The 24,289-nt window shown below is 39.9% G+C and overlaps 1 protein-coding gene across 12 annotated transcripts in view; it reads right to left on the reverse strand.

Annotated features, from left to right (window-relative positions):
* inpp4b (inositol polyphosphate-4-phosphatase type II B) overlaps window positions 1-24,289 on the reverse strand; it is a 232,724-nt gene that overhangs the window by 71,897 nt on the left and 136,538 nt on the right. For all 12 annotated transcript variants that reach the window (XM_086211739.1, XM_086211737.1, XM_086211738.1 and 9 more), the window contains one exon: window positions 22,051-22,130. In XM_086211739.1, the coding sequence (XP_086067865.1) occupies window positions 22,051-22,130 (80 nt within the window). The remainder of the gene's footprint in view (window positions 1-22,050; window positions 22,131-24,289) is intronic.

Raw genomic sequence — 24,289 nt, forward strand, 5'->3', positions numbered from 1 at the left:
AAACATCTCTTCAGCACTGAAATTATATATTTCTATTTTTGGAATACTCAAGACTTTCTTATGTTTAAAAGGCAGCAGGTAAACATCTAAAGTTTTCGATAACATGTAAATTTATGCAATATAAAATAGGCCTGCCTTCTGAAAAGCATCCTATTTGTTCCAGTTCTATCAAACAAACACATACGCACACACACACACACGCACGCACGCATCTTACGGTATTCTTGCAAGACGAAAACTGCCTTCACACTACATTTGCTTTTATGTTTGAGCTTAATCAGAGTCAGAGAAGGTCTAGGATAAGCTGTTTGCACAAAAGAGGCAACGTGGAAAAATGTCCAGAAAGGATGCTATTTCCTCAACCAATCACCACAATGACAAAGCTCTTGATGTAGCATAAAAACACAGAAAACCCCATGTGAAAATCCCCTGGCTGCATTAATAGCTACCCAATCTACTGAGAAATTGAAGATCTGTGAAACTGTAATATCTTTAAACAGAAACAGGTCTCTATTTCAAACTTTGAAACTAGTAAACTTGTGTTTCTATTAAGATAATGCAGTACTTTTCCAGACACTGTATGGCATTTCTGCACATTTCTCACCAGAGGAACAATGCAGTGGACTTGAACATGCAGATTCAAACATATGACAACATATCAAACTAGAAATGCACTAGGAAATCACTGATCCCTGTCAAGCTCCACTCCTCTACAATTTACAAATCTACAACTTTGCCTGCAGGCTTCCAAAACAATTGGAATGTTTTGAAACTTCAGAGTATTCTAATATTTCTTGAGAATTTTTGAAGATTTAAAAAATGTGACACTTTGCAATCTTGAAGAGGGAAAAATACTAATTTGTAAATCCTCTACAAAAGCAATCATATTGGCCTAAGAATAACCTTAGATTCTTTCATTAAAGACCACATAATCATTTTTCTAAATTCATGAAATTGTGAAAATGGGACGTGATCTTCCAACATTACATGAAGTGAAAGTGGTTCTGTTTTGCGACAGGTTCTTCTCTGGCTCACGTTCCACACCCCCCACCACATAGTTTTGGGAGAATTGGCTCAGTAGTTCTTAGATAATTCTGCTGATAAAAAGGCAAACTGCAACATCCTCCTTGGTCAAAGTACGAACATGAATGAAATCTTATTCAGAATGTGATCTGGATGTACAAGGAAAAGAGAATATTCACACATGCAATGACAGCTTAGAGTGTGTGGTTGAGGCAAGTCTTGTTCAGGAAATGGTTCACACGTTCAACGACAGCCGTCTTTACTACAGGGCAATAGAAACCTATAAAGTCACTGTTGGGGGATGACCTTTAGTTCATACTGAGGCCCAAAGCCGTACGATGTTGCAATGATCATCACGTTGTGGATATGCGTCATCATGTTCATGATGCAGCTGAGAGGCACTCGTCTCACTACGCATGAATAAGATAGGAAAGAAATAGTGTGGCTTTTTGAAAAAGAGTGTGTGATGGCGACTGTCATACTACCAGATACACAAATCAGGAATCTCTGAGTTTCACTGAACTATTTGTATCATTTTCATACTCCTATCAGGGAGAAGGGGAAGAGTTAAATGAGCTCAGGTTATTTCCTCCACTCTCTCAGACATGTCGAGTTGGTTTACGTGTTTAAAAAAAAACCCAAACATATTTCACATGTCTTAAATAAACACTCATTTCATTTCAAAATCCTTAAATAAACAGACAATATCTGATGAGGTGTAGTACTATACAGTACTGGATTCTACTGACTGTAAAATTTCAAAATATACCACAATGATATATAATATTCTGTTACAGCACGAGCATTGAACTTAAACTCCTGATTTTATGGACGTATAACACCATCCGACAGGGAAACTAGAAACCTTCAAATGAATGCAAATGAGAGCTGTGACAAACAATTTGGACCGCATTCAAGATCAAATATGCTGCGATAACTGAGAAAGAGTGGGGACGCAGCGTCACTCTGTAGATGTGTACGGTTACGCCCCCCCACCCCCCCATCTCACATTATGTAGTCACTGAACAGCTAAGTGCAGATCAATGACAATCGAGTAAGTGTGGGTGCCTGTGCTGGAGAGGGCAGGTGGTGCAGCTAACTGTCTGCACCCACGATGACCTTCATCGTCGCTCACTCAATCAAAACCACACTATCAACACCTAAATGGTAGGGGGTTAAACTGAGCCGGAGCAAAAGAGCGTAAAGACTAAAAAGCTCTTAAAATCATTAACACTCACGCATGAGATTCCGAGAAACTAAAGCAAAAGAAAAAAAAATCACAGTGTGTTTCAAGTGAGTGAGGAAGGGAGAGGGGGTAGATGCCCCACAGAGAGCCACTGAGACTTCATAATTATTTTTCAACAAACTCTAAAAGAGCTGACAAAATGCAGCCTCCTTTCATGTCTGCCAAACAGATGTTTAATGTCTTGTAATTGCTTATGAAAAAGAAGCCCACCAACAGTAGCAAGACTGCCATTTACTCTGACAAGCGTGCACTTACTGGAGGATGGAAGGTAATTCTTAGTCTTTGTGTTGAGTGTTTGTATACACCGTGGCTGGATGTGGAGTAGTTATGGAAATAAACACATTGTCTTTCCGGCTGAGAGTCAGATGAGAAGATCCACTTTCATGTTCTTCTGTCAAATATGAAGATGGAGACGGTAGCTTAGTTTAGCATGAAGGCAAAACAAATTCCACCAACCAGAACATTTTAAGCTCTTTACCAAACAAATTATATGTTGTTTGTTTACTGTGTGAAATGTTGTGGTTTCACATTGAAGGTTATGGGCTTTTTGGCCAGGCAAAGTGACTTTGATACAGTTCCAGCATAAAACATCCAGTTGAGCTCAGATAACCATCTACTGGCTGTAACCTCACAAAATCAGAGTTATTGATTTTTCTTTTCCAGATCTCACAATCCAAGTGCATTTGCCACAACATTGAATTAGATCTTCAAATAATTTTCTGCTACTTATCTGTAGCCGGCTTGGTGCAGCAGTTATCACTCACTCACCCTCCAGTTTGTTCTGCATCTTCCAGTTCTACCCGTTGAACACGCCACCAAAACACCTCCAACACGAGGCATCAGATACCTGTCCACCTCTGCTGTTTCTTCTCCATGTGAAAAAGCAGCAGCAGCACCACCAACTATAAACTCCATCTGGATGTCTGAGGTCCTCACTCCGCCTCTAAGGATATATCATTCAGCCTCTGTAGCCGTCTATACTGTCTTTCTTTTTGTCACTCACTAAAGTTAGTGGCTACTGGTGAGGTTTGGAACGTAAATCTAGTTCCAATTCAAGAACTTTCAAGCAGCAATCAACCATATCCAGCGGAGACATGTGGCTTTCCCCTCAACTTGGAGTTGCTGAACTTTACTGGAATGGATTTACACAATTCTGCGAAATAACTCAGTTGAAGGGCAGACACCTACAAAACCACACAGTCAGCAAAAAGCAATGCGATCATGAGGTCACCAAACTGGACACACACTTTTTCCTGGCTGTGCCTTTAGAACCTGTCTATAAATGTCAAATGTAACCGAATGGTGACAAGAGAAAGCTCTGGAAAATCCAAACACCCACAGGGAATATTTACAACTGACTTACAACCGAGAATATGAGCACAGCTCTCACTGCATTTATACCAGAACTGGATATTTTGTAACGTTTGCCTTGGTGCCGCCTGTCTCCTCCACAGGGCATCCATAAGCCGTGGTTTTATGGCTCCTCATGCCTAGTTTCATGCTTCTGCCTGCCCTCCATCCCAATACACACATATTGCATGACATGAGCCCGAAGAGGTCTTGGTTGTTTTTTTGGGATGTGCCAAAGTTTTTCATCTTTTCAACAAGTCACATTATTAGGGTACATAAGAATAAAAAATGGGCAGCTACTACAGCTCGTCTGCTAATCACATTTTTAGCTCATTGTGTTACACCTTGAAACACACCATCAGGAGCGTAGCATTTTAATGAGCCAAGATCTAAGTACCTGAATTGCATGCACACTGATACAAGTCGGCAGTGCTTCAATGTGACATAAATGTTGCATCATAGAAAGGAAAAGGAGACAAAAAAGTCCATCAAATGACTTTTTATCCAATTACATTTCAAAGCAAAGCATCTTAATATAAGATTTAATAGGAGGCTTTATTTTCTGTCCTTGGCTCGTAGTAGTTGTAGTTTTAGTATTAGCATTTTTTTATGACAACAATATCTAGTGAAATTAGCCCGAGATAGAGTTAGGGGTATATATTATTTTGCAATGGAGTGTTTTTTTCCCTCAGCCATGGTGATGTAGAAATCAAATTAATTTAAAAATTATGAATAGGAGGAAAAAGACCCAAGCAAATCATTCATACAAATCATTTATTGACTCGCTCACTCGCTACGCTACATTACCATTTTTCTGCATGTTACCTGAACTGACTCTGACATCATGCTTTATATCTCAAATCTTCTTTAGGTTGTTCCTCTCCACCCAACTGATAAGGCAATAGTATGATAAGGCGTATACATCTCCCAGGAGCCACACAGTACAGCATTTACTGCCTTGATAGGATCATCTGATCAGTATGTATATGAGGACATCTTTGTTAAACAGCACCGCAGTGAACATATGACACACATGCAAAATGAGAATGAAAAAGGACCGAGACAGTGAAAAAAGACATAGGGGAGAAATTCTTTACACTCTGTGGCATGTGATTGTTTCTAACTAAAGAGTTTCCTTCAAGACTGCAATGGGATTTTGTCAAGGTAATTGATGTTAAACAGAACTATAGACCTAAAGGACTTTGTAAGGCTCTAGCCAAAAAGAATAGTAGCTATCATTAAGAACCTCAGGGGAGGAAGTGTTAACAAGCCTTTATCAGTGAGCTTTCATTAGGGGAATGAATGAGATGCTGCACGCAAGCAACGCTGTACACATGCATTTGCGTGTGGAAGAAAGGGTGTTTATATGTGTGTCAGCTACAGCAAAGCAGATGGATTGTGAGAGCTACTCTTTTTCGTGGTGATTGTATTGGCTTGTTGACAAAGGTAGGCAATAAGTGATAGCTGCTCAGTTCTCCATTTTCTGTAACTGGGGACTGAATTGAATGAGGACATTGAAGAAAGACCATAGATCTAACAGGAGTATGTGTACAGACACACACACACACACACACACACACACACACACACACACACACACACACACACACACAAACAAACACACTGTTAAGATAGATGGGAATGGGTGAGTGAGAGAGTGCAGAGGAACAGGCAAGGATCTAGTTAAACACACTCAGCAGCAGGACCCATAATCCATGGGGACCTTCGAAGACTGAAGGTGGGGAGACAAAGGCGGAATGGAGAGGAGGTGAGATTCTCAAGATTGCTAATGAGGAGGAAATAGATGAATCCTTGTCTGGGATTTTTCCTCCCCACTACTTGTTATCCAATACAACAGCTCACTCTGCCATAAATTGTGCATTTACAAGGTCAGATCAAACCAGCTTTTACTGACTGTCATTAACTGCACTTTTATTTGTGAAGTCGCTGTTGGTGGCATTGACTGCATAATTCTGAGAAGGTCTGTAATATTAGGCCACCAATTTACATATATAAGAGGTGCATAATTGAAAAAAAAAAAGATCCAACTGTCAATTCTAAACAGATTTTTTTTTTTAATATGGCCATTAAAATGACTAAGCCATTTTGATCCTTTGCTTGTTAACACACAACCGCCTAATGCATACAGCGTATGTATCAGCATAGCACCCTCGCAAACCTCAACGCACGAGTAACGTGTTAACTTCAGAGCTGATCCACTGTCCTGACTGTCCCTCTCACACAGAGTCGGCAAAGTTACAAGCTCCGCAGCTGAATGATACAAGCAAAAATTGGTTCCCCAATTTAGTCTTGGTGCACTTCATACACACGGCAGAGAGAAACAGCCCTGCAAACACACCCGTCTTAAAGCCCTGTGTAAAGTTACGTTATGTAATTCACTCCAGCATACAACCATAATCAAGTCAGAACTTTGCAATTTATGACAAATATAACCACAAAACACTGCCATCAGCTTCAGCTATATTTTATATCTATTCCTAAATCCCCTGACACTGTCTACATGTTAGCTGCCATCTGCGGTATGTGCTCTTAAGAACAAACGTTTATTATCTAATTTCCAGTAAGAAAAAATTATTTGATAGGAGGAAAACACTGATATTCCAATAATTATATATTTTTCAGATGTCATAAGTCAGGGATGTCAGCCGGTGTGGCTGCAGGTTTTCAATCCAACCAAGCAAAAGCAACACCTGATCCAACAAATGAGCTGTGTGGACACAGCTTGATTGATTTAAGTTGAATCAGGTGTTGCTTTTGCTTGTTTGGAATGAAAACCTGCAGCCACACCGGCCCTTTACTGGATCAGTTTGACACCTGTGTCATAAGTGATCAGACAGAGGTGGACTGAGCTAGTTAGTGGTGAAAATTAATGAATATAATGGAATAATAATAAAACTACAATTTACATAAATACTTTGGACTTGCAGGGAGGCTATGGGGCAGACCTATTGAGACAAACATTTACACTCACACCTGTGATCAATTTGGAACCCTGAATTCATTCAACTTCCACACATGCAAACTCCAAACAGAAAAGCCCCAGTTTGGAAGCCAGAGCCTTCTCGCTGTGAGGTGAAAATGCAAACCAGTAGCCCTCAGAATGATGGATTAGCAGTATAGACAATCCTTGGGTGGATGTTTAGGACTGGAATTTTTTTCATAATGGGTGTGAACTGCAGAAATAGTGTGTGTGGGTGTGTGTGTGTGTCCGTCCCAAAAGGTAATTATGATGTGCATGAGCAAGAGAACATTCTTTAATCCAGGCTCCAAACACAGCTCATCTGATGCTCTTCCCAGTCTAATCTCAGCATGGTGTCTCTACAGAGTGAGCAGACTTTGTTTACACGTCCATCCACCGTTAAACTCAGTATTGACTTGTTTTCTCTTTGTGGTAGTCTTCTGTTGAACTTGAATGTGGCAAAAATTAGCAATGTAACTTGGATGCCTGTCTTTTTTTTTGGTGTTATATACACACAACAATTCCTCTTTTTGTATGAAATGAGTTTTCCAAGACAGGATGTAAATGGTGACAGTTCTGAAAACACTACTTACTAATTCTGGAACGCTGCTACATCCCCTCCACTTCCTCACCTACTTCTCTCCTTCTGCAGAAGACTCCACAGAGAGTACCACATGTAACATCATTTACTAACAGCTGTAGCCCACATCAAATCCACCATAAAAACACAAGTAGTAACGATGGCAGACACCTTGATCCCGGAGGAAAATGTGCTAAAACTGGTGTTTTTGTGGCCAATTATGGTTCTATGCAACAAGATGCTGTCTTTGTACAGGTAAGTATGGGTTTTTGTGTTCTATGCAGATTAGTAGAAGTGAAGTTGGCTATGGAATATTCTGCTTTTGTCGAGTCTCAAATGATGTTGTGTGAAGACAAGCTCAGATTAGTTAATGGTGGAAAAGAGTCAGTATGCAGGAAGGAAATAATGTGCATGTGTGATTTGTTTACTCTAGTCTAGGTTTGAGAAGTTGTTCAACCATAATGCCTTGGTTATGTCTGTGGCAGGCTTTCAATCATGTTTCCAAGTTCAGAGAAAAGATATCTAAAAAAGGCAAAGAACGGCTAATAAAGACATGAACAAAAATTAAAATGAAGTCCAAAGTACAATATATAATACTGAGTATTATCAAGGAAATAATTTAAACTAGAAATACTGCTTTGTAGTCGAAGGCTTCTGCGATGTCTGCCACACTAACCTTGACCCTTGACCACAAAAATGCTTTCAGCTCATCCTTGAGTCCCAGTTGATGTTTTTTTTTTTCAAGGGTGTTCCCGAGATGTCCTGTCATAACGTGACATGCAAATGGATGGACCGACAACCCAAACAAACATAACAAAATATGTGCAGGGTGCATATTTAGACCTCAACATCTGGTAACACCCAGGTGATAGTCACATTTGTAAAGAGAAACCTAAAGTCACTTTCAAAAATCACAATTAGAAAGGTCAGCAAGCTCTTCAAACCAGTGTATGCAGGCCACAAAGAAATCACTGTGCTTTTCAACGACAGATCGGTATTTTAGAGCCGTGCTGATTCATGTCATCGATATAGACAAGGCAGGTAATTAGCATTCTGCATGGGCTCCCTCTCAAGGTGGTAAAAAGACAGAGGGGTAAGGTTTTGCTACACAATGTGTGTCTCACTGAAATATAGAACCACAGACCCACATGGAAAAATACAGCAATGTGAACTTCATGCAAATAGTGGGGTGTATAGAGTATAGAGTAATAATAGAACCACAGTGTTTCTTCCCTGGGCCTGAAACTACAGTTGCAAATAAGCCAAAACTTTAGGCAAGAAATAGCTTTACTTAGTTTTCTCTCCTGCATCTTCTCTCTTACCCTCCTTCTAAATAAGACAAGATATTTTTTACTTAAATAAGACACCGTTCCATGGTGCACGATTCTATTACTGAGCACCTGCAACAAAATAAATCTGTGACCTTGACCTGAAATGAAGAAAATCTAAGTGAAAGACACAGTGAGCTTTCATTACAAAAACACGGAAGCTATTTATTACAGGATTTGACAACACCTCTCCAAACGCCTGTCGTGCGTGTGTCTGTGGAGTTGTGTGCGTCCATGCATGCCAATATCTGAAAGGACAAATCAATGCCCACTTTCCAACTCCCTCTACTCATACACGCTCAGTAACCAGACCTGAATGACCGTTTATCTGAATAGGGGTGAAGAAAATACTCGAAATGCATCTGAGCAACTTATTTCTGCAATACAGCCAAACACAGTATAAGCATCAATGTTACGAGCACCAGCATTAGCTTCTTGTTGTGATGTGCATTTTACAACGGATGTGCATGATTGCATGACTGGATAAACACTGGTTTAACTTGATTTCAAATGTTCCTTGAAGAAGACATGATAACAAGTACAGATACAAGAGATGAAACCTTTCCTGAGATGGCAACCAGCCTTTGTTGCCATTTACTACTAACAACGTGGGAGCAGCAGTTATGACAAAAGGTTTGATTTTGCATGCTACATATCACATTACTACTGCTACTAATAAAAATAATGATAATATGAGTAAAATGAAAATTGTTTCAGTTAACAAGACTTGAAAATGGAATTATAATGTAATGGAAGCGCCTTACAAAAATACACCCAAAAAGCGTATTGTGCCTTTCAAGTCTTGACAAATAGGTGTCACAAGCTCCCCAAGGCATTTTCCAGCCTGAATAATTTCTTTGTGATTACAGAATGCAGAGAGAGCGAACCTTTAGCTTGAAAATAAAGGTGACTGCCAGCAAACAACAGCAACAAAACAAGAGCAAAACTCCCCAAAAATGTCCTAATCAAAATGTTTGTGGATTACTGAGCATATGCCTGGATGAGAAACACGTGGATTACACGAGACAATGCGTTTGACAGTTTGTACACAGACATTTTTTTGGCAGTTCTGTCATTGTTTCTTCTGCTGTATCTGTTGTTCGCCGTCAGTCACTCTGGAGTCACGGAGATATCATACAGGAGGAACAAAATATCTCGGTGAACTCGATACTTATTGGGAGTAGGTCAGACTGTTTTTAATCATGGGAACCTGGGATCTTAGTGCCATTTAACAATACAGTGTGTATTTGTTCTGTAGAAAAAAAATCTAGGCACCCCAAGAATATGAGAGAAATGGAGGTTGTGTTAAATTGTGTTTAAATATATATGAAAATAGTAAGATTAACGTCTGTAATTCCAAAGACAGCATGAATGTTATTACTGGATACCCATAAAACTGAAAGACCCTAGCAGCTGTGGTACACCCACACAGGTGATTTTAATTATTCTAATTGGGCCACTCCTCAGGACTGTGCCGGGTGATCACCATTTTGGTAATTATGCTTGCTCCTTTCCTTGCTTTACAGAAATTGTTTGATGATTATCAAGGATATTCAAATCTCTAAATGTGTCTCAGAGGAGCAAGGGAAGAGGCTCCAGGAACACATAGGTGTACCCTGCAGAGGAGGTGGGTTGAGGTAACAGCAATACTGTAATACTAATACATGATATAAATACAGTAGATTGGTCCAAGTACCTGTGGAAATGGGACAAACCAACCAGCTGTGGCTCTAACATTCGTCATACCTGTTTAAAATATGACATATGCAGGCTATTCTTAGCTTTCCCATTTCAAGTGCAACTCCAATCGTGCAAAAAAAAAGAAAAGAAAAGAAAGAAACAGCGACACAGTTCTAATGTATGTAGGTGTCTATTATTATAATTAGTCTTATTAACTTGTGCCAAAAAAGGACATCAGGCTAACCGTATCCATGGTCATTGTGTCTTCATTCAATTTTCTTTCACTTCAGGCCAGTTTGTTCAACAATTAATATATTTTAACGAGCTTATTACGTAATTTCATCCATCAACATATGTGACGGCTGATGCTGTGCTACTTCTATAATTAGTGTTAGAGTAGCAGCCATCAGGCGTCAGGTGCTTGTCTTTTAACTGTTAATTATATCTGCATGTATGATAGTTTACTTGTACATATTTGACGGGTGAGATGTTCTGTTCATCGTGTAATTGCAGTCTCTTCTTAAGATGCTGGAGAGAGCGAGGATTTGGTGGAGAAAAAAAAAATCCTCCTGCTCCACATCTCCTCTTCACATCTCTCTCTCCAGCAAAGATGAGCTTAGATGTGAGAGAGAGACGTTTCTAAGGAAAGCGAGAAGCCACATTAGCCAAATAAGAATCATACACCCACACTCAGCTTCACCAACATTTACTTGAATGTTCAGTTAGCTTTGCTGCACATGTGAGGGTGTGTGATTATTCTTTTCCGAAGTCTGGTGACTCCACGTAATTATCACCATAGTTCCAGCCATTTTTAAGCTGACCAGAAGTGTAATTAACACAAACACACACACACACACACACACACACACACACACACACAGAGGGATAGAGAGAAAGAGAGAGAAAAAGCCAAAACACTAACGATACAAAAACACAACGATACAACACTAATACAAAGCTTCCACATGAACAGACATCACATACATGCTGATTAAAAAGCTCCGATGAAATGTAGGAAGACACTGAGCTTGTTACATACATACATGTTTGTCCCTCCAGCAATCGTCTGTTAACTTGCTCTTTGCATGCTCTGTTGAACTTTTTACATGTCATGCTTATGCAGCAATATCAAGTTAAACAGATAAGAAAATGAAAGGGTTTGAGAATAAAACTTCACAGTGATGAGACTTGATACTAATCAAAGCCTATCAGGCCGGGGTATCATGAAACACTTGGGAGGAGAGTCTATGTTCATATGAACCCATGAACTGAAAGTAAAAAGTGCTTTTGCTTTCACTGATGCACTGCGTAAAGTGTGTACTTTTAAATTACATTTTATAATTATTATCCACATACATGTAGCATTGCTTAACTAGGAAAAAAAATAAAAGCTAATTACAATATCTATTTTCAGACTTTTGAACCGAAAAGCATGCACCCAAAAATACAAGCCTTTGCATATTTCAAGGCATCCTAGGCATACAAATGTAGATTGCATTACATTACCGAAGATGATATTAAGCAGAGAGAGAGAGACTTCATATTATGCATGCACTCACCATCTAGAGTGCACATTTTAGAGCAAAAAGAAACATCACATCGCTCTCTTTTACGTCGGCCCAGCAGGGTGCTTGAATGATGGAGGCCCACAATTTAATCTCTGGGGAAAATTACAGAGCACCACATGGGAAACACAAACAGAAACCTGAGAGACATGCATTTATACACCTCCTCTCCTCCCCTATTCCTCCCCACATTTTGTCCTCATTATCATCCTCTCATCACTTAGACAAGGACTTGGCATGAGTTGTGCCCCTAGCATGCCTCAGCTCCACGTCGGGCCAGATTTATTATATCTCTCTCATCCATCTTTGGCTCCTAACACCACATCTCATTTCCCCCCGTCTCCCCAACCTGTGTGTAATGTTGCAAAGATGTGAGCTGCAGGAAGAACCTAATGAATGACTGACCCAGACTAATAGATCTTACAAAAGCTCTATTTCTTTTTTAATATGGAGGTTAGGTTAACAACTCTGTGCTATTGTTGAGGTTATCCCTGATGTTCCTGCTCACATTCTTGGAATGGTAAAAATTTATGGCAGGTAATTAAAGTAGCTTGTCAATATGTTTAATATTCTTCCATTATTCTCAAAGAATTTTGATGCCATGGTGCAGCATTAGTTACTTTCATATGCTGCCCAGGAGCCCCAATGCCTGGGGGATCTCACAGATTATGCAGAAGAACTGTGCAGAAATGAAACATTTTTAGTACTGAAGGAGGAAAATGAGCAGGCCATATGTGCATTTATTTCAGCCCAACTGAGTGCAAGTTCTTCATTTTCGATACATATGCTGTTTGTGTGTGTGTGTGTGTGTGTGTGTGTGTGTGTGGGGGGGGGGGGCTCTGCATCTTTCCACTACCATAAATACCATATTTGCATGTATACATATCCTGTGCATGCATGCGTGCACGGTTATCCTTGCATGTTGATGTAGGTGTAAACCTACTCCACACAAATTTTTATTTTATTATACCACACACACATACAAAAGTCTTCTCAATGTGCGAACTCTAGATAAAACATTTCCCACAAGCACTTCCCTTCAACACTGTGGCCTTAAATGTCCTTTAGTCTTCCCTAAGTGCCTCAGTACATGTGTTCCTCTATTCACTGCTACACCGATAAAGTGAAGGCGCCATAAATAAAGGCATTTATATGTTTAATAATTATCCTCCTTATTTCATTTCACTTTTAGCGACTCAGTATTGCTCTAGTTTAAATTGAGCAGCTTCTATCTACGCACTGGATAATGGTGACATGTGTGCGAATGAGAGTGAGTGTCACAAGGGAGGGAAGAAGAATTACTCAGCGGAATAGTGTAATTAGCAAGACTGCTTTATATTTAGAGCACATTTAAACATATACACACAAAGTTGCTGTATAATTACTGTCTGGCATTTTTTGTGTCATGCCGTTTACGATAAGAAGATAGTTAATTTAGAATTCCTCTGGGATGTAGAAGACTCCTCAACCAAACGCTGTCATGTTTTTGTTGCTTGAGGGAACTGTATTGTTGTCTATATCGCTACATCGCCACCCTTTCCCTAACCTCAGTCTCACCCTAAAATAACCAACATCAAACATAAACTTCAATAGATTGTCCCCAGTGAAGGCCCCATAATGTGACTGTAAGAGCGGATTGATGCCCCCCCCCCCCCCAGCCCCACCCACCATATGATTAATAGATGTACACAAACACACACAGTTTTTCTCAAGTACTGGATCAGACAGTTGATCTTTGGGCTTTGAGTTCAGGCTCAGATAAAATCAGTCACAGGGGAGAGAGTGTAAGGCAGTGTTGGCTGTCTGAGGATAAGTGTGAGAATTGGGACAAGGCGATAGTGAGGTTCTCTGGGGTGGTAAAATGCTATTATCATGATAGAAGGCTAAACTGTTACTAGTGGGAGAGTGACGAGAGGCTCTATCCAACGGGAATGGTCGAATAAGTCATGGAGTCAGGCAGCAGAGGCACTGGTCTGTGATAATGTAGTCCTGCCACGGTGGATCTCAGACGCACACACGTGCACGCAAAAACACACGCATACAAATTCATGTCAGAATCAAATCTTAAAGTGTGCTGTAGAACTGGGTCACGCAGTGCCTCTCCTACTGAGTGTATAAAGTTTAAGAGATAATAAAAGCAAAATTGAGCTACAGTGTTTGATACTGAGAGGGTGCAACACGAGCAAGAGGGAAAAAGTCATAGCTGGGCTGGAATAATAATATGGAAATTGTTGCAATGGTTCAATTCAACACACCTGTTTGTGAGCTAAAGATTCTTAAGTATGCTGTTTATAATTCAGCATTCAATGTATACACATTTACACATTACCTACATCCCATTTAGACACTCACTGCTGTGGTGTGCTGAAAGAGAATCACCTCCTTTTTGGAGAGAATAATCTTTCCTCCCAAGTGTACACAGGACATGCATTATTGAGAGACCTCTGCAGCGCTGACATCTTTACCAAACTGGTTGTGTTGCTCCTCCCAGGTCCCCCCTAAAACCTTGCTCGATTTAGAAAGTGTGTGCTTATAAAGGAAACCAGACTGAAGAACAAACCTCAGGGCCTGTGTCCACCACAGTGTGTTTATTCTCAGCTGAATACACTGCAAGAGAAGCGTCTGGCATTGTTGCTGGGTTGCTATGACATGGAATAAGTAAAAATGTCGCCATAAGGTACAGGCACTTCCTCTGGTCCTTGCTCAGGATGAAATAACTGCTGAGTCAGAATGATGAACCCAGTGGTCCATGTGGGATCATGATTTTGAAGGCCAGCAGAAATGTTTACAGTTAGTCCACCACTCGTCCACTGTGCCTGGACAGCTGTGTAAAAAGTAACACTGATGAGCAGGGCTTTTTAGCCAAGGGTGAGCAGTTTTCAACTTTTGCAAACTGAACAAAAGAATAGATGCCCATTACCTTAGTGACTGTTGAGGTTTGTAGCATAGCATGCAAACGCTGCACTTCTATGACAATTAAAAAGATATGCTGGCCTCGAGAAAAAAGCAGTTTTGGACACAGACCCCTATGAAGTTATTCATTAAATGCATCTACAGAGCTCCTGAGGATGTGGAATAGACCAAGTGATTTTACAACTGAGTTTGAGAAACACATTTCAGCTGTCTATCAAAAGCTAAAATGCTTAAATTCAGCATGGTACTTCATAAATACAAAACATCATGTACTACATTTATCCATACAAGGAAGAGGCAGGCGATTAAAGACCCCAATTAAGATGGAGAGGAGATATTGCACAGTGAACAAACACTGGTGACTTACAATGTGCCACTCTACACGATGCATCATTCAGCCAAGATACTGATGCATTTCCAAGGTACAGTAGCTCATTCATTCTGTGTGAGTAATGGCCCAGAGGAAATCAGGCAAGCCGTCCAAGTCCATATAACACACAAGCAGGAAGAGATTTACTACAGAGTCCATGCAGGTACCCAGGCAACATGGAGGTCACTCTTCACGAGCCTATATTGTGAATCTAGTGTGAAGGAGGGCGAGTGCTCCTATGAAGACAATTAATTCCCTTATTAAACAACAATATTAGGGTTAAGATGCTCGCTCTACAAAAACTACACACACACACAGATTATGCTCATGACGCTGCAAGTTCTACCACACACACACACACACACACACACACACACACACACACACACACACAGCTCAGAGACAGCTCCTTCAGAAACTAGTTTTGTTTTGTTAATGAAGTGTATTTAGACCTTTGCTAATAAATCCAAAGAGGCTGCAGTCTTTGAATTACTTCTTCACCAAACAGTTTTTGTCAAGTGGATCTCAAAATAACCACCAGACCTCTATAAAACATGAGCTGACTTCATCTACTGACCAAACAGCCATTAAAAATTCTGTTTAAATCACAAGTCTTTTCTTCATTAGAGAAACAGCTCAATTCTGCCATCTTTCTGGTGTGGGACATCTGTTCTGGGTTCTGTGTGTCTGCTACTCCCACTCTTATAAACACAACACTCCTAGCAACCTTCAGTAAGTTGCCAAAATCAAACTGGTTGCACCTCACAGGGAAACAAAAACAATGCGGGACAAACATCCTGACCAGCAACACATGATGGTGGGTGTGAACACTGAGAGACGAGCTGAGATGCAGAGTGAATTCATGGGAGAAAGGAAGGAACTCTGAGGTAGGTAGCTCTGTAACAGATTGAAATTTACTGAGGACAAACTAAAAGCAAGTCACACACACGCACACACACACTGATACGGCTCAAACACCAATTTCCTCTCTACATATTCTAAGCTGAAATGTAAACCCAGAGCTTACGAGGAGAATTCTGACAAAGTTCGAGTGGTTTTGAGATTTACTGAAGGGAATCGATCTTTAGCTTGTGGAGAAAAAGTAGTCCCACCTTCCTCCTGCTGAGTCAAGTCAACTCCAACTAACTTTGTAACTGCATCTGACTGAGCAGGGATGAGAATGTAGTATTAAAATGAAGCAGCTGTTCCTTAACAAGCAAAATGACTTATGATTCCTGTCCATGTCAGTGCTGCGGTGTCCACGCGCTGCCTGGGTAGCAGAAGTAATCTGAACTGTGAATCATAGGCTCATCCACAGGTCAAACAGCTCTGAGTGAATCATACATGCTCATGAAAAGCCGCTCATCTTTGAAATGTATTCTCACTGGATGAACCAACAAGCAAAACGCATATCGAATCACGACAGTTTCCTCTGTGTGTCTGTACATGTTACGCCTGCATCACTGACTGTGCAACACGTAGTGGCTCCAACTCCACACCAGCAACAACTCCTCAGGCCATAATAACTTTAGTGTGTGTGTGTGTGTGTGTGTGTGTGATTTTTTTTTCACTTTTTTGCCCACTACAGGCCCCTCCCATTAAAGTGTTAAACAGGAAACCCATCCATAAATGATCTCTCAAGGTTGAACAGCACTGTCTCATTCTACTACTGTACAAAGCACGTGGCAGTTCTTGATGTACTTAGAAAATCTACTTTATTAACTCTTGTAGTCTGAAACTGTTTTGTGCCAGATTGTGGCACGTCACAAAGAACCCCAGCAGACAGCTGGTGTACAGTATGATGGAGGCAGTACTTCCTGATACATAGTATCAGTAGTAGTTATATTATAGACCACACCAAGGCCTGAAGTGCTTGAGCTTCTGGGATGTTTGGGGGAAATTTACCTTCCATGGATACAACTGCCTTTTGTCAATAGAAGAGCTTGACCAACACTGTAAAAGCTATAACATACAACAACTAACTTAGGTTGCATGGTGGTTGTTACTGTTCCCTCACAGCAAGAACATTCAGGGTTCCAATCCTGGTTGTTCCAGGTTGTTTCTTTTTCCATGAAGATTCTGCACAGTAGGGTAATACTCCTGTCAGAAGGCAGGAGATCGACAGTTCTCCCCGAGCACTGCTTGCAGCCACTCACTGCTCCATAGAGGTCATATCTATGTATTACAATCAAGGCTTATTCTGCTTCATACCCCATCACACTGAGCTATGGTTTAAAATAGGATTGCAACTCGTACACAACACATTTAAAAAACTCAATAAAACTGCATGAAAAATGTAAGATGGGAGTCAATTTATGCCTGGCAGGCTGGTAATCGAAGCAGAAATACTGATATTTTTCTTTATTAACCTTAAATGAGCCCCAAGGCAGACCTGTACAGTCTTTTCTTTTTTTTGGCTAGACTGTTCGAACCAAAGAAGTGTTTACTTATCAGTCACTCCTAACTTGTTGAAAATATCTTCTGCTGTAAAAAGAAAAGTCTGAAACAGATCAATATAATTCACAGGGGGGATATGTATCTGTTATTATTGTTGTTATTGATTATTGTTATTATTAGATTTCCTACACTTTGAATTATCTGATTCCTTGGATACAGATCATCACTTGTTTTGAGAGTTCTGATTCCCATGTTAGCGGCCACTCTCTTTAAGATTAAAGCTGAATATTTGGTATTTTGTGTATACTAGTGACGCCGGCAGCAGCAAATATTTGAATACAGCAAACTTGATATTTGTGAGAAAGTGTCTCTTTTTTCCCCCCTCCACTTATTAAAAAGTGCTGTGGCAACACTGTATCTTGGGACGACTTCACATTATCCTCAGGAATAAAACATACAACAACAGACAACAAATTGAGCCAGAAATACAACAGAGCACTGTGACTTGGGGAGTTGGATGACTCTGAATTCTGTGTTGTTGAAGAGCAAAGAACAAAACGCACAAATGTGCAAACACACAGAGGAGGTTGGGAAGCTTCTACAGTCAATTGTGAAAGATATAATTGTACGCAGTGACCTGGTATCCCCTACAGGAAATGAAAAGCATAACCAAAGCTAGTTGAAAGGAGGAAGAAGACAGAGCAGATAGCCAAAGGGGCATAGTTTCATGAACATGTAAAAAAAGATGAAGGGAAACGGACATTCATTTAGACAATAGAAATGCAGCACAGAAAAATCATGTACGTGCACAAAAAGTAACAGCATCTGCATATAGAATTTGATCCTGGCTGCAAGCCCTCTAAACACGCGGGACAGTATAAGTTTGTCGTCTTCAGCCCCAGACGGAGGGAGACAGTTCAAATACACATCAGCTGATTAACACAAACACAGGAACAACAAAATGCAGCTCAACAACAACAACCAGTGTTGCCATGGTAACATTGCTGACATCCACCTTTCTTTCTTCATGTAGCTTTTAAAATAGTTAGAGGCCTTCAAATGTGATTACTGCACTCTGGTTAATAATAATAATGATAATAATAATAATAATAATTTTAACAATTTTCAGGGGAGTTTTTGTGTAATTTAAAAAAAAAATTTGTGTAAAATATGACAAATTAAATTAATGAGTATGTGTTTGTTTGGACGAAGCTTCATTTGGCTGGCGTTATATTCAGGGGTAAATCTCTTACTGTGTTGGTGGTGGTTTTGTTCATGTGGCTGCAGAGAGCAACAATGCGTTCAGACAAGCCAAGCAGTCCACGACAGACGTATATCACCTGTGATCATAACTGTGTTTGAAGCAAGGAGTCTGTCCAATTAGGAAGCCACCAAACAACGACCAAGAGAGTAACAAGTAGTTAGCAGCAGCAGCAATGTGAGGGGGGATGCAGGTTTTTGAAAGACCGCTTTTTATTGGAGAAAGAGTTGCGCTTCAGCAAAATGGCTCGTTGGAGCAGAGTGCTGAACCAAAATCTTCATACGAATTGGGAAAGCTTGCAAAAAACCTCTTGCATTGCTTGCACATCTTATTTAAAAAAATTCGAGGAAAAAATACTCACATTTCACAAGTTTTAATGTAGGCTCACATCAAACGCATTATTGTTTATATCTAAAAATACACTAAAAGAACAGAAGTAATCTAAATCAGTAGCACTTTGTGTAAGCATAATGGGAATTTCTGCATTTTTTTAAATCATGTGTTTGGCGACAACGTTTTTTTTTTTTTTTTTTTTTTTAAATCCAATCATACATTTATTTCACAGAATTAAAACCAGAGTCCTCCCTCGGTTAAGGTAATGTGAGCACTTGGAAAAGAGGTTGCAAAAGAGGCCAAATAATGGAATTCATGACTATAACCACTGAGACGACTAAAAAAAAATCAATAAAATAACAACCAAGAGTGTCAGGGTCAATCAATTAAAAAAAACCAAAAAAATCTCACCATCTTTGACTAAATCTTCATTTTTCTGATGTTTTCATTTACTGCATTGCAAGAATGGAGTACATAGAGTACTTAAAGTTCTGTGGTCTGCTCTTCTGCTTGTGTTACAGACAAAGAACCCAAAAACCAGCCTGTAACATGGGCATATTGTGAGGAATACAAGTCTCACTTCACCTCTGAGTGTGAAAGTACTAAACCCACGAGCAGTAAATGATCTCATGTCTATCAGTCCTCAATAGTCATTTATCTTTAGATGGGCCCGGTATTTCTTGGCAATCAGGTCAAGCTCCTGCTCATGAGAAGATGACTTGCAGTTTGTCATATTCAAGAGCGCGGCTTATTTTTGAGACATCAATGCGTCCTTCAAAAAGGCTACGGAATCATTTTCATGCAAACTTAAGTAACTGGAAGGACACTTGAGCAGCGGCTGGTGTAATAAAGAAAATGCAGAATGTCATTGACTCTGTCTTGGCCCATCCTGCACTCAAGAGTTTGGTGAAAGTCAGCCCAGTCACTTCTACATAATCCTGCTCACAGACAGATAAATAAACAAACCAACAGATGTGGGCGAAAACATAACCTCCTTGGAGGAAATAATTATATCATTATAGTCCTGTCTTCAAGCAAGTTAGTGCTCTAATTTCCCCATCAGCTTAATCAGCATCATCAGCTCCCTAAAAATATACTTCTAACACAAGCTTTGACCTAAATATAGCATGCCTGCATGGGGATCACAAAAAGTTTTGTTTAAAAGTCTATGTTGGTCAGTTTTGGCAGTCGATGCTACTAAAGCTTTGTAATTTGGTGCTTGATTTCAGTAAATAGGGAGTGATCATATCAGACAGTGACTAAATAAATAAGCAAATCATTAGATCATGCTTATTGGCTCATTATTGATAAGCCAATAAACATGATGCAATGATTATACTGTACAATTACTGACATCAACTCCATCTTTTAACTACCAATCAATCAGGAGGCTTTGCTTCCTCCAAACTGAGGGCTAAATAAGAACAAATTTGTGTATAAGAATGTTTGATGAGTGAAGCTCAATCTGCCATACATTGTTGCTATGTTGACTCTGAAAGCAAAGGAAAGAGTGGCTGCTATTAATATATGTGCAACAGCAATATACTTCAAGTCATATTTCTTCAAATTGTAGATGTTTGTGTGGAAAAATGCCAGACAGTTGAAACAAATGACCATCATTAAAATGAAAGGTAATAAAAAAAAAACTTGAACAATGCCCTGTCTTCATTGTGGCTCTACATTTATTCAAAGTAAAGTGAAATATTCTCGAAACAGGAAAACATTGATAGCTCAGCTCTTAAAAGGTGCAAACCTTCATACCAGAGCATCCTTGAAATTAAGGCGATGTCGGCACACAACTCTGAGCCAAGTTTTTGATCCGACGTGGATCTTCACAAGGTCAGAGCACTTGAAAATTTGAAAAATGAAAACCATATTCAGCATGCTCATCGACAGACTGACAAGCTCTCGAAGACACCAGGGAGCCCTCGTCATTCCAGGAATTGAATCGCCTCATTCATGCCCACCCTTTTTATCACGCACCCACCAACGAACTGTACTCTCACACACCCGCATCCCAGACACATACAAACCTGGCCGCTATTGTGACATTCCAAAAAGTGCTGATGCAACATCTATGGTGTGGATTTCTCCTCAACTCATCCCTATTGGATGTTTGACTTCTCTCAGTTCTTGTGTGAAAATATATAATCTTTGGACTCTAACTTAAGGATCTTATTCAGAGTCGAGGAGCAGCGAGTAGTTATGTGTCGGTCGTGAATAATCCGGCTCTATGAGCTGGCTCCTTCAAATGAACAATGAGAGCCAGTTCTTGTCTGTGAGCCAACCTTTCTGTCTCAGAATAATGGCATGATCGTATATGTGTTAAAATACGATCCAGAAATGTCTTACTTTGGTGTTAAGAGCCAAGCATAGTGATGCTTTAATATCGGGCCTGAAGTGAAAACAACGAACAAGACAGACGACGAAGAGAGAGGATGTAGACGGCAGAAAACAGAGGGAGTGGCACTAAGAAACCAAGGAACGTTTTAATAGGAGAAAAACAAGGTAAAAAAAATCTCAGCACATAAAACTCTAACTTACAGTTACCAAGCAGTCCAAGTCAAAAGCCCTCTTTGCGAGAAAAATGGCATCACCAAAAACATCATTAGAAAAAGATACTGTTCAGTATATTCTATATTTCCATGTTTTTGCACAAAATTCTTTATGCACTGTTTGAGACGAGATGGTAGAGGTGATCTAGAGTCTAGTTCCACAAGTACAAGCTCCGAGTGAGTGTTGACGTGACAAACCCCTTTCTGTTTTATTCTGTTTGTTGTAATTTCTAAGATTACCAATTGAATCAACCTGTCATTCCTCTCAAATCGTCACTATTATCTGTCTGTTTATGCATTTATTGATTTGTTTAATGTCTGTGCACAGCACCATGGGTGATGGGAGGGAAAACGGGGTGAGACATATTTTTATGTCCTACACATAATTCCTATTCCCTGTACAATCTAATGTGATATGCAAGATGAAAACTAATAAATAAATTGGAATTATAAAGAAGCCTGATCTTACCTGAGACTCAAGGTAAGTTGTTCATCTTTGGCCCGAAGCAGATCGCCAACTGAAAATGTCGTACTACCCAGGAAGCTGCTCTGTGGAGGCAGACAGAGAGAAGCAAAACAAACAAACAAACAAAAATCAGTTTAAAGGTCTTGTGGTTGTATTAAACAATAAAAATAGGCTGAGGAGTTTATCTGTTCTTCTTTTGATGAACATTGCCATGTCAGAAACAGGTGCCAGACACAAAGTGTCAGAAATCAGTCTGAGCCCTGTGATCTGAAGAAGCAACATTTTCTTCTTCCCTGCGTGATTATGTTGACACAAGGCATGGGGGACATACACTCTCCTCTTCTTTCTCTCGTTCACCCCTTTCTCACTTCTCTGACAACGTGTGTTTGCTGCAGGCATGATGTGAACAGGGGGTGTCAGCACACCAGAACTGGGTCATGGAGCGAGAGGTAGGGGATGAGCCCATCAATAACAAAGAGAGATGAGACACATTTTGAGACAACACATACACTCCCTTACAAGCAGATGCATGCACATCCGCACACACGCACGCACACACACACACACACGCACATTCAGTAAGTCAGACACCTGCAACATGTGCTGCTGAAGAAGTGGGGTAAGACTGTGACCAAGGACACAAGCTGCTCTGAACGAAGCTAAAACACAGAGTAGGTGATTAACTACAGGTGCAAAGGTGATTTCTCATATTTCATCATAATGAAGGAAAAAAAGACCTTAATTAAAGCATCTGGAACCTGTTCACACAACATTCTGTGAGATCCTGAGATGCCACAGTATCCTCTCAAGCCCTTTCATCAAATAAACGTGGGTGTTTTTACAATACAGACAATGATGGCCCCTGAAACAATGATGTGACAATATCAAACTATTTCCACCTCTTGGTTGTATGCCTCCGCCAGAAAGGCGGAATCAAACATGATATGATTCTTTCTTTTCCTTTAGATAGCTGGAAAGATGAAGTAGGGATTTTTGGTGTTTTTGTCTTTGTTTTTTGAAATGAAAGAAATTTGAATCAAATTAGTTTCAGGCACAAACACCAGAAATTTCCCATCCACTCCACACAAACAGCTATTTTCATTACCAATTCATCTGTTGCTTATTTTTAGTAAAATTATCATTAGGTCTAGAAAACATCAGGCAACAGCCACAAATTATACCAAATGACCTTGAATCATCGGACTAAATCCTAGAGATTCAATTCATGTGGGGGTGAAATAAATTTGTGTACTAGATTTAATTCATCCAATAATTGCGGACAGTTCACTCAAACCCGCAGGAGAGGAACGGATACACTGGAATTAGGATACACGGACTGGGGATTAGGAATGTTAGTACATGAATTAGTACAAATCCATCCTTTAGATTTTGGAATATGAGTGAATATTAATGGTGGCACAACAGAATCAAACAAGAATATGCATCAGATGATGGCTTTATGCTAATCCATTCCATATTTTTACAAGTTCCGTATCCTGCTCCTGTTCTTAACATTTACACGTTATTTTCACTTTATTGTTTGGCTATTTGGCTGCACTTTTACCTTTCTTATCTTTCTTCTTCCCTCTTCCTACAGCTGCACTTCTTTTTCCTCCCGTATTTTCTGTCTAACTCCCAACAGTCTCTTGTATCAGATAAAAAAGGGCATCCTGTCTGCTGACCTTTTCTTTCAATCATTTCCTCTCAGAGCATTTTCCTGCTACCTCCAAACAAATCCACATATGCTTAAGGCAAAAACCCAGTGCTTGACACGTTCTCTTACCCCGGTCCACATACAAGTCCACACATGCATGTGTCCACACACAAAGCAAGGAAAAGACCAACACACAAGGTCAGTCGACAGTGTTCTAGGGAAAATGCAAAACAATAACTAGAAGTGCACTCAGAACACAAACCTGCAACGAGGCCAACAGCCCACTTCAATTCCTCACCTCTGTTATATGCAAATACCAATCTGACACCGTCACATAGAGGTTTACAAAGAATATTTGAAGATTGGAAGGTGGGGTGACAGAAAGGCTCTACAAAAATATAGCCAACAAGGAAGGAAATGTTGATGAAAAGCCTTTACTGAAGAGGCCAGATCATCACGACTGTGTAACCAAAGACAGCAGATAAGAATAATGGGGGAAAAAAAATCAATAAATAGAAAATAAATACATCACAAAGGAGACATTTTTGATCCTTTTTGTATTGGCTTATATAATGAGAACCATGAAAG

Source organism: Aulostomus chinensis, chromosome 8, assembly GCF_037954235.1.
Source record: "Aulostomus chinensis isolate RoL2024-O1b breed Wild chromosome 8, RoL_Achi_v1.0, whole genome shotgun sequence".
NCBI classification, from domain to species: Eukaryota; Metazoa; Chordata; class Actinopteri; order Syngnathiformes; family Aulostomidae; genus Aulostomus; species Aulostomus chinensis.